Raw genomic sequence first — 12,099 nt, 5'->3', positions numbered from 1 at the left:
GCACGCCTCCAATTTCAATTCTGAAAAAAGTGTGCCTCAGGTTATTAGAAGTTTCAGAAAGACCGCTGTAACTAGGGATGGGTCAGGCACCTGATTCCTTCCGGGAATCCAGCGGAAAACACCCCCCCCACACCCTCACCCCCGAGCTACGCTTGCCAAGCCCCTGCCCCCACTCGTGCCCTGCCCGCACTCGCCGAGCCACCTGCACTCAAGCTCCGCAATCGCTGTTTTTCAGAAAAAAATGGCAATCACAAAAAGCGCATATTTGCATATACGCAAAATGGGCCCATGAATAACCCATTTAGGCAAGATTACATGTGTTTGTTTGCCTGTAATCTTGTGTATATGGGCTATTCACAGCCCCCTTTTGCATCTACACGGATGTGCACATTTTCACGATCACCGTTTTATTTTTTAAAAAATGGAAGTTGTGGATCTTGAGGAGGCTATCTGGGTGAGTGCGGGCAGTGTGGAGAGCTCAAGCATAGGTCCATGTGCACGGGAGCAGGGTCTGGGCGGGTGCCTGGAGAATCTAGACTGGGGGGGGGGACCTGCCTATCCCTTGCTATAACCAGTGGGTAGAAGAAGGGATTCATTAGCGGTAAGCAAGGATGTACAAAGGAGGTAACCATGGCCCACCTCTAGCACGATGAGGTGAGTGATGCCAATAGCCCTCAGAGGCAGAAGCTGCAAAATTATGATGTTTATTCAAAGCAAGCACAATTATTTATCTCTGTGTTTGGAGTGCAGAAGCTGTTTTTACTGTTCCATAAAACAGTATCAGTAGCCCAAGGTAGGGCTAGCCCAAGTCATTTGAGGCAAAGAACAAGATGGCGTCTCCCCACATTCTATGTACAGAAGCCACCTGAACTGGCAATTGAATCTCACTTCAACACTTGCAACAGGACAGTATCCTTCACCACATCTGAAGGCAGCACTGTAGCGTACAGGGAGCACAGCTGACCAGCCACATGGCACACACTGCTCTGTCCTCCAACACCTCAGTGCTACCCCCTGCCTCCCAGCATCTCCCACCTGAGACAGCTGCCCCACCCTGCCTAATGGTAGGGCTAGCACTGGTGCAGGGTAAGGATGTCTGTATCCTGATTCCCCACTTCTTTTGAAGTATGGAATGGGATAGGTTGATGAAGGCGTGATCCTCTTGTAAGTGTTTAGCAGCTACATTGCTCCTTGGAGACTTTCCTGTGGTACTCCATTGATTGTGCAGTTTCACACCTCTGTTGCCAACCCTAGAGCATAATTATGGAGGAGTGCAATTGCAACAGACCTTTGCAGAGTCGGGATTTCAGCTAAATTTAGACTGTAATGAGAGCCTTCTCATTAGAAAGATGGAGAGCAAAACGAACACATTAAATCTGAAGTGGTGAGAAATCAAATCGTACAGTTATTTTCATTAATAGCCTTTGGTAAATTCAGGCCCTTAGTACTGAATAGGAAAGCCAGCTAGTGTGTTCCCCCCCCATCCCCAAAGTGTCTGTGATTTGAAGCCATTAAATTGGAGCCTAAGTGAAATTTATTTTCAATGAATTAAGTACTCCCTTGTGCCCTGCCACACCTGTAAAATTAATTTGGTACTGCGAAACTAAGAAAACAACTAATGGTTGCCTAGTTATAGCACTTCGGTCTCTTATACACATGTACACATCTCTGCAAACAATGCCAAAAATATGGCTATGAAACGTTTGGGAAAGTTGTAATTCAATTAATTATACATGAAAATGCTAGAACAAACTGTAGCACTAATACAATCTTTTCTTGGCTGTGTTTCCTTATTCAAATAATGGACCCCTTCTGATACAGAGGCCATAATCCAACCCATGGACTTAAGAAGAATGGACCTGATGTAGTGATCCTGTAAATGCACATACATATGTAGTATACTGGAAATGGCTATCTACACAGGTTACCTGGGGAGGAATCTCTGAGCAGGGCCCAACCTTATTTGGGACCAGAGCTTGGGATTCTGTTCACCTGCTAATAAATTAAAAAAAAAATGTTCCCAGGCTCATATACCCACAGGTTTGCCCTAAATATTACTTCTGTTCCCTACCCTTTCATTGAAGAATCTCAAAGTAGTCTACTTCAGGGCAAGGTCACAGGTGGCTCCTGTCTAGATGTTGCAAATGCCCAACCATAGGAGAAGGCAATACCAATAGTGCACAAAAGAGCTATATCTTTCTTTGTCCACCTTTATTATAATAGTATAGAACTTCTATTATTTTAATGGCAATACCCAATATGTTTTGTAGGATCAAAACTGCTTTATAAATAGAAACCAGGATTTCAAATACAGTAGAGCAAATGTAAGATATGCATATAGTCTTCAACTCTTGAACTAAGGCAGCACAAAATGTATATATTGTTATCAATTAACTTAGATAAGTTGACATAAAACAAGTGTATGCCCCTCCAAATATATTGGGTGTTGCCATAATCAAGGATAGGAGTTCTATGCTCTTACAGTAAATTTTCAGAAAACAGTAACATAATTTTACAGCCCTACTTTGTTACCAGTGACATGGGTCTGTTATACTGGTAGTGCCTTTCCAACGATTGCACTGACTGGCCTAGACCGGCTTAGCTTAAGAGATAGGATTTACATCATATGCCTTCAGGTCATTTGTGGGACCCATAGTCCTTTTGAACCATTGCACTGACTGGCCTGGACCAGCTTAGCTTGAGAGATGGAATTTACATCATGTGCCTTTGGGTCGTTTGTTGGGCCCATCGTCCTCTGGTGGATGCTGACACTTACACTGGAATTGCCAAAGATGCGCTTTGCCTGCCTTCCCCAACCTGGCAGCCTCCAGATATGGCAGACTATAATTCCCATCAGCCCCAGCTCACATGGCCAATGGTAAGGGATGATGGGATTTATCATCCAAAACCATCTGGGGGAGCATCAGTTTGGGGAAGGCTGCTCTATTCCATAAGTGCATTTTTGGATTTAGAGCAGCGTATGGTTGGTTACATCTTCTCTACAATTTCACCATTCCCACCGAAGCCCAGGCAACCCAAGCTGTTGCATAGCTTAACACATATTACGACTGTGACATTTTCTTTTAAAACTGCGAAAGCCTATTCATGTTCTGCTTCATTGTACAAAGGAATTTTGTACTGTTCAATTTAATTTTTTTTAAAAAAATGCTTAAAAAATCTGTTAAAAGTAACAGGCAAAAGAATATAAAATGGAAGCAATGGCTTTGAGATCAGTCAGTAACTGCAAAGTTCAAGGGTCGGGGGAATTATGAGCGTGTTTCAATAAGTAGCAATTTAATGCTCGCTTCATTACCTCGCATGGATGGAAGTATTAGGACTGGCCAGTGAAATGTTGCATTCCCGAACAGATTTCAGTGTTTAAGTAAACATTCAGCTGAATGTTAGTAAACGCAGACACTAACATGGTACCTCACTGGATAATTCCAATACATCCTTCTGAAAGAAATATGATGACTGGAGTTTATTAAAAGAGAAGCAAATTATCCCTCCCTCACCTGATTACCTTAAACTCCTAAGCCTAGAAAGAAACAAAGCCAGACACATAATGCCATAACCATCCAAATAAGATTAGTTCTTCTCATGAGTAGGCACCACTATATATTCACTGTAGCTCTGGTATGTTTAATGATATTGCAATAATATCAGCCATTGCTTAGTTTACTTAAGGTATCGTTACTGATACTGCACCATGGACTTTATTGAGCAATTAAAAATATACACAAAGGGACAATCTTTTCTTTAGGGGGGTACTTTTTTTTCCAAAATTTGACTTTCTTCCAATTGAAGAACCCAGTTTCAAATGTGAAAAGGGCACTTGTTTCTACAGTAACTGTGTACATCTTGCTCATATTGTTCCAAGTACTGTATTCATTCATATATATATATATATCTTTTGATTTTAAACCACTGTTGTCATTATGTCTCCAAGTTGCTTGGGGAACTAAAATGTTCCTTATTTAGGGAATGATAAAAGATAATTAAGTTGTTCTTTCAGATTCTATTTCTCCGTAAAGTTCAGCTAGCTTCTTAAACTCTGGTCCCCAGTCGCCAAGGTAATTATAATCCTGATCAGAATGTGTAGTAGCTGAATCCAAAGAGCTGATAGATCCAGCTTCTGACCTTTGACCTTCATATGCGTATGTCTGTAGAGAATCATATGGGGGCACACTAGGATCAAGGTCTGCTTCTGCCAGTCTTTGTTTAATGAATTCGTGAACATCTATACTGTTGAGGCTAGATGAAGTGGGATGCTTGGGTGTGGGCTTCACTTCAGGCCGAACATCCCTCCGATACTTCAGTTCTTCAGCAGCTGATGGGTTCCGCAGAGCAGTGATGTCAAAAGCTTCAGTATCTTCCTCACCTCCACCCTCATCATCATAGGTGACAACATTTTCCCGGACGTCCTCCTCCGAAATGATCAGAGGCTCCTTTTTGCTGCGTCTTAGAGTGATGAAAAGGACCACTATTGCTGACGAGAAAATTCAGGATAGGAGATTAGTAGGGCTGCTGGTGGATTAAATAATTTTTACGCGATTAATCATTCCCTTTAAGCAAATGCACCATTCATTCATTAAACTGAAATGGAAACTACCAACACTTCAAGACAGGTTCCCCTTTGTGATACTGAAGGAAGTGCAAGATAAGAGAACATTTCCCCATAACCTTACATAAATTAATTACAAGATGTTAAAGTATGTTCTGGAATTTGACAAGAACTATGTTTCACATTCCAATATGCAACAAACATCAGCAAATTATGTCTGAAACCATTTCAATACTCAGCTGTTCCCCTGCCCTGCCCTTGCTTATCTATGTCATCTTTTCCATTTCGTCTACTTGCCAGATGTTGAACACCCATTCTTTCTACACTGGGATAGTATTCACTTTTTGATCCCTGGAAAGGACTATTTTAACTGATATTAATAAATCCAAGATAAAATGTCTAATATCCATTAAGAAAACAAACAAAATTAGGAGTAGACCCCATCTAAGCAAATTCACATACTGTCAAAATGTAACTTATGAAAAGCTACCATTCATTGTGAGAAGAAAAGCCATATTTAACAGTTCTCTTTATGTGTTCCATTAGAGCAACATACTAGGCCCAAAGTAGCCTTAAAAATAACCATATTCACTCTTACTTCCCAGACACATAGATTAAAACTTTCCCTCAGCAAACATTTTAGTTTGTGACTGTACTGTACTGATTAAGATTATTAAAGATTACAACTCTAGATATTAGGTGTATGGAAACTAAGACAGACTGGTAGATATATTCATGTCGATCTATCCTACAGAAATATCTATTTTTAATAGATGATAGATGCATGGATAGAAACCTACACTTTAATCATTTTTCACATGAGCAAGGAAGATGTTATTTGCCACATAAATAATTTGTTGACAGATCATAATGGGGAAAATCCAAAGGCCTAGATTTTTTTTTTGATTTTTTTTACTATTGAGGGAAGAATGTCTATCACAAATAATTAACATGGATATCAATCAACTGTCACATCAGTGACTTTCAACTTCAGTGGCTCTAGATTCTATTGATTTCACTGGGAGTTAAGCATGACTGGGGCCTTTGGAGTGGGAATGAGGGATTTCAATAATACTTAATGAGAAAATTAAAAAAAAAAACCCCTAATACAAACTGCATTCCATCAGAAATCCCAAACACCAAAAGCAAATTTTCTCCAGTGAAAGGAAGTAAGACTTCTAATACAGATGCTTAAAAACAATTCCTAACATTGAAGATCATCCTTTATCTGGATAAAGATTTTACTCCGAAGATGTTGCATATGGGTCATTGGGTTGGATCCAGTCTTAGTCATGCTTACAGTAGAGCAAGTCATGACCAACTTGTCCCGTTGATTTCAGTGGGTGTGCTCCAAGCATGACTAAGTCTGGATCTGTATATAAATCCTATTGAAGAACATTTGTTCTTCAAAGAGGACTTTATGCTCAGTCTGTGTACACACACGCACACACACACACAGACAGTATGAATGGACTGAATCTCAGCCAAATGAGAATATTAGCTAATGGGTATTATTCAAATTAGTCTGGGCACATAAAGTGTTCAGAGAAAATGTATTTCCAAGGACATTTATCTAATAGAACCATCTTCTTGTCTCTTCTGTCCCTTGCCCCTCTTGATGGTGCTTTGTGCTGTTATCCACTCATCCCACAGAGATAATTAGCAAATGGCTTTCATGCAGTCCTGATAGTGCTTCTGGCAGAGGAATCTATTTCAAAACGATTCTCCTCATCTCTTCTTTTTATTGCTTTCCCCAAGAGTACTGGATATGCAACCTGAGTTGGTGGTTTCCTGAAATCTTACCAAATTACCTGGGTAGATCGACAATGCTAATTACTTAGTGACCTCTGCAAAATTAATTCCATTGGATGCCAGTAGTTCAGCCATCTGCTATGAAGGCTTCTCAGCCCTATTAATTTTAACTCAAGCCTTAAAAAAAAAAGAAAAAAAAGATCAAAGCTTTGTATTTCTAATTACCTCCTATCACAAGTGATTCCTGGTCCGGAATGACATATTTAAAAGGCACAACACTGCTGTGATCATCTGAGGGCTATGGAAAGGACACCAATATTTAATTCTGAGAGAGGCTTACCCAGGAGAATGATGACACACAGCAAGATGGCAATTAAAGCTCCTGTACTCAGTCCAGCAGAGGAGAGGAATGCTTCTGCGTGACACGTCCGCACACGCCCATCTCTTTCACATGCACATACCCGTATCACAAGGGTGCTGCTGCTGCTGAGAGAAGGGATCCCTCCATCAGAGATCACGACAGGGAGGTAATACACATCCTGGGTAGTCCGACTAAATCTCCTCCGTCGGGTCAGGATACTGGCTGTGTTATCTACAGGAGCACAAAGTGGGCTGGTAGTTTTAATAAAGATTATACTTTTTTATGCAAATCTTCTCTCTCTCTCTCTCCCCCATTTTGGTCACCCATGAGGATGCCCTGGTAGCCCACATGGCAAACTGAGGCAATCTCAGGATTTGTCTGGGTGTCAGAATTCCACAGAGTAAAGATTCACAAAACTCTACTCAATAAGGCACTCCTTTCCCCATAACTATTCCTAGCTTTTATTGTGTGCCGTTTGGTTTCAATTTTTGTGAACCGCCCAGAGAGCTTTGGCTATTGGGTGGTATAGAAATAAATAAATAAATAAATAGCTGTGTCCTAAGGCACCAGACTGGGAACATGGGATGCTCCAGTGTGGACATGCTGTAAGAACTGCTGTGCCAGCCAGCAAATAGATTATGAATGCCCACTGTTGCATCAGCAGAAAGTTATATTCCATCATTTGTAAAAACCCATGGTCTGCATGAGGCTCCCAAGATGTTTTGTGCAGGCCACCACCACCTTGCTGCTGAATTTATCACGATCCTTCCCCCCCACTTTCCTTTTTTTGCTGCTCGTGCTTCTGTGCACTTCTAGGAAGCCAGCCCGCTATGAAAGGGCTCTATGGCCTGCTGAGTGACCATGCCACTCTAAGAAGCCAGTCTCGGAAGGCCAATGTCTTCTAGTTGATGCTGAAGGCCAGAGTGTCTCCCAGGAGATGCTCTGGCAGCTGTTGTGAGAGGGCTCTATGACCCTCGGAGTGCCAGGTCAGAGGAGAGTGAGAGGAGTGTACTGTGTTATTTTGTTGTTTTAAAGCAAGTACAAAACAAAGTTGATGCTGGAGACAGAGGGGAATTAAACAAATGTGAGGAATTGGTGGGGCATGGTCTCTGAACAAAAACAAATCTATTACATTGAAAAATTATTTAATTAACAAGATTAAATCAAATCATTTTCCCTTAATTACGGTTAATGAATTAAATTCATTTTAATGAAAGGACATTGGAAAACGGAAGGCATGGCAGAGGGAATGCTTGGAAAGAAGTGGGAAATTCCTGCTGAGGTTTCTAACGAGGATGGTAATATGCGGTACATTTTGTATGTGTGTATATGTAAGGGTGCATGTGTACCTGGGTATACATGTGTGCCCCCCCCACACACATACACACTGGATATGGCCCTCAGGACTGAAAAGGTTGTGCATCGCAACTTAAGAGAACCTGTTTGCCTTTTGTGAGTAGGCTGGAGTAGGAAAGCAAGGTTTCTCACAGTTGTTATTTTTCTGTAGCTGGGCAGTGAACATGGTTTCATTTAAGGTCTGATTCTTGAGAGTGATAAATTTCTTAACTAGGGCTGTTCCATATGAATTAGGGATGGCGGAAAAATCCGCCACGGACTCCAATGAGGCCAGATTCTTTAGAATCCAGCCCCCCGGAGTCCGTGGCAGAACTGACTGCTCCCCCCCCCGCCACCCCATGAAGCCTGGTCAGGGCGGACCCTACCTGGCACCGGCCAGTCCGGGTCCGTCCTCCTCGTTCCGCAGCCAGCCACTGCCGGGCTGCAGGCGCAAATGGTGTCTGGCGTAGTGGACACCATTTGTGTCCCTGCTCTTTGCTGTGATAGGCTATGTAAATATTTACGTGTCCCCTACGCCAGATGCCATTTGCAGCTGCAGCCTGCAGCCCAGCAGCAGATGGAAGTCTGGCTGCGGGCGGCCCTGGCTGGCAGCTCTGCGGGCTTGCTGCAGAGCGGAACCTGCTGGTGAGGATTCTGGGGGGAGGGACGGATCGCCTCCCCCCCAGCAGACCCCGGAGCAGAACGGTAAGTGGGGTTCGTACACCCCTAATGTGAATAAGAACCATTTGTCAGGTTTTTCACCCACTTCTAAATGGGCTGTTTTGTTTTGGCAATTATTATGGGGACTGGCAAAATTCTTTTTTTGGTGGGGGAAGAGAACTAGAGTGTCCACCATTTTGTTTTTCTCAGAAAGCCCTGTTGAGGTGCTTTTTGATATTGGGGAAATTCAGAATGGCTGTTAACATAAAACATGGCTGCCTCCTTTGCCACTCATTGGGGGCTGCCAGTATTTTGGGCAGTAGTTAAATGTCTACATTAAAATGCACTTTTATGGAGTGACGTTTGTTCCTCCAGTAGCTCATTTCATTCAAGATGTAAAGTACAAAAAGTCTAAAGTACAAAAAGCTGTGATTTTACCTTTCCTTTCCTTGCTGATGTATGATGTAAAGAAGCTAGTGGAGGGAGAAATCCTATGGCCACTAGACAGAGGCTAGACGGCCATAGGATATCTGGTTTTCCAGGAACTGACCATGGATCCTGTGCTCCGAGGTCAGTTCCCAGAGAACTGACCTCCCCCCCCCACTTCCGCACTGCCTCAGAGGCAGTGCAGAACAGCCCCGTCCTCCACGCTCACAAGAGGAGCATGGAGCGACCGAAAAGGGGTGTTCCAGAGGGCGTTCCAGGGTGGGCAGAAATGCCTGCATGACACATCCAATGTGTCGTACAGCAGCCTCCTCCCCTGCTCAGCCCTTTCACAATGAGAGAGCCGCAATCAACTGTATAGCCGAAAATGCAGGGCAGGAGAAGCACGGAGGGAACGATCCACTCTGTGCTTCTCCTGACCTCTATTGGATAGGTGGTCGCCTTTGAGTTTGGAGGCGGCCACCTATCTGAATAGGATTGTGCCCTTAAAAGCATAAAATTCCCTTCCCCGTCCCATACTCTTACTCCTAGTATTATTTTACTTATATAGTAGTAGCAGAGTCTGACTTCACTCATTGTATTGTTGACACTGCAAGATTTATATCAATTTCAACACCATTTTTCCTGAAGTTATATTGAGGTATATTAGATTCCAGCTAATAAAAAGTATGAATAATCATCTTTAATTAATCCCTAATATTTTATAGTTTTGGTTTATGGAGTTTCATTTTGAAGTAAAGTGAAAAATATAAGAAACAAAATAGATGAAGGACACAACAAGATCTCTAAACAAATCAAGAAACTCTCTGATTATAATCCTTAGTATATCATGGATATGCTTGTTGGACCACTAGAGTAAAATAGCCTGAGGATAATCTTCTATAGTGTGTGTGTATCTATATATAGAAAAACTAGGCACCTGTACTTGTTTGGAATTTGAGCAGCAGCTTGAAGAGCCTCCACATGGGAAATAAATGGAAACCATGTTCCATACTATCTTTTGTTGTTGTTCTTAATATTAGGATTCCTTACTTGCTGGGTAAGTTTATACCAAATCATACTCTCTCAAATATTATAAATCCACTGCTGCTAAGATGATTACTTTGGAGATTTCCAGTTATGTGTTGTACACAACTTTGCTCTGCATACACTTGATTAAGAAGGTCTTTATGCAGGAATCTAGGGTCATTAGCTTCAAAATGATGACGAAGCATTTGCGTTAAACAAGAGTCGTTGTCAAGTATATATCATTGGATTTTTCTTAACCTCTGAACCAGTGTGCAGCAGCTGTGAGAAAAGCAAATTCCATAGTGGTGATCATTAGGAAAAGGATAAAAAATACATCTGCCAATATATGGGGGAGGAGGGCAGATTTATTTTTTATGTGTGCTGGTGTGCATTGACCACAGTTCAGTTCCGGATGCCACATCTCAAAAAGGATATTAAGAACATAAGGAGAACCAAATTGGATTACATCAAAAGCCTATCTAGTCTAGCATTCTATTCCCACAGCGCCCAGCCAAGGAACAGAATGGGAAGCCTACAGGTGGGAGATGAATTCAGTAGCACGCTCCCACTTGTGTCCCCCCCCCCCCCAGCAACTTGGGAACACAGGCATACCTGATACTGAGAGGCATACCTGATACTGGAGGTAATATATAGTGGTCATGACTAGTAGCCATTGAGAGCCTTATCATCCATGAATTTGTCCAATCCCCTTTAAAGCTGCCCCAAGTGGTGACCATCACTACATGTTGTAGTAGCAAATTCTACAGTTTAACTGTACACTGTATAAAGAAGTACTTCCTTGCATCTGTCCTGTATCACCCACCATTCAGCTTCATTAGATGACCCTGGGTTTTAGTATTACGAGAGAAGAGGGAAAATGTAAATTAGGCACCTTTCTCCACATGGTGCCTAATTTTATACACTGCTATCATGTCCCCTCCTTACCATTTCTTAAAGCTGAAAATCCCCAAACATTATGGCGTTGCTTCAGCCCTTTGATCATTTTGATTGCCCCTTTCTTCACTTTTTCCAGCTCTACAATATCCTTTTTAAGATGTAACGACCAGAACGCTACACATATTGTAAAGCTGGAAAAGGGGAAGAAAAGGGCAACCCAAATGACCCCTTCATGAGGAAAGGCTACAATTTTTAGTTTAGTAAAGTGGTGAGTGAGAGGAAATACAATACAGGCTTATAAGTTATACATGGTGTGAAGAAAGTAGATGGGGATAAGTCTTTCCCTCTCTTTTGTAATACTGGAACTCAGGGTCATCTAATGAAGCTCGATGGTGGGAGGTTTAGGGCAGACAGAAGGAAGTACTTCCTCACAAAGTGCACAGGTAAACTGTGGAATTCAGTGTCATATTATGTGATGACAGCCATCTTTAAAAATGATGGCTTTAAATGAGGATTAGACAAAATCATGGCGGATAAGGTTATCAAAGGCTACAAGTCACAATGGCTACATTACCAGGCTCCAAAAGAAATTTACTACTGGGGGACATGCTATTATCCACCAGACCAGAATGCTCAAGGTGATCTTGAGATGGAAAATGAAATCAGGGAGGCATCCTGATGAGGAAGCGTTGTGATAATGGGTGACCTGAATTACCCCCACATTGACTGGTTAAATACATGTTCTAGTCATGATGAAGAGGTTAACTTTCTTGATGCACTAAATAACTGTGTCCTCATGGAATCAACCAGAAGGGAAGTGACCCTGGATGTCAGGGGTGTTTCTGAGCGCAGGGCGTGGGATAGCAGTTCAGATTCTGAAGGAGAACCATCAGACATGGGGGAGGTGTTTTCCCAGGCTAGTCCAGATATGAGTAGGCCTGCTTCTCAGGTTACAAACATCCAGATGGCTGAGCATGAAGGTCCCTCCTCCCCCTCCCCCCCCATTCAGAGACAGCAAACAGGAGGCGTCGGGGTTTGAGGAGGATGACCTAATAGATGCCAGACTCAGGCGCAGAGC

General features: G+C 42.4%; 1 protein-coding gene across 1 annotated transcript in view; it reads right to left on the bottom strand.

Annotated features, from left to right (window-relative positions):
* Positions 1-689: 689 nt before the first annotated feature.
* Positions 690-12,099, bottom strand: part of CDH18 (cadherin 18) — a 401,711-nt gene continuing 390,301 nt past the window's right edge. Inside the window, exons 12-13 of the mRNA XM_084850558.1 lie at positions 6,657-6,908; positions 690-4,489 (exon numbers count right to left, since the gene is read on the bottom strand). Of these exons, the coding sequence (XP_084706684.1) occupies positions 3,999-4,489; positions 6,657-6,908 (743 nt within the window). The 3' untranslated portion in view covers positions 690-3,998. The remainder of the gene's footprint in view (positions 4,490-6,656; positions 6,909-12,099) is intronic.

The sequence above is a fragment of the Heloderma suspectum genome, chromosome 4, assembly GCF_057233095.1.
Source record: "Heloderma suspectum isolate Gila_16-S chromosome 4, 16-S_ref, whole genome shotgun sequence".
Classification (NCBI taxonomy): Eukaryota; Metazoa; Chordata; class Lepidosauria; order Squamata; family Helodermatidae; genus Heloderma; species Heloderma suspectum.
Note: the sequence above shows the minus strand (reverse complement) of the source record. Positions and strands in the feature narration are given on the sequence as shown.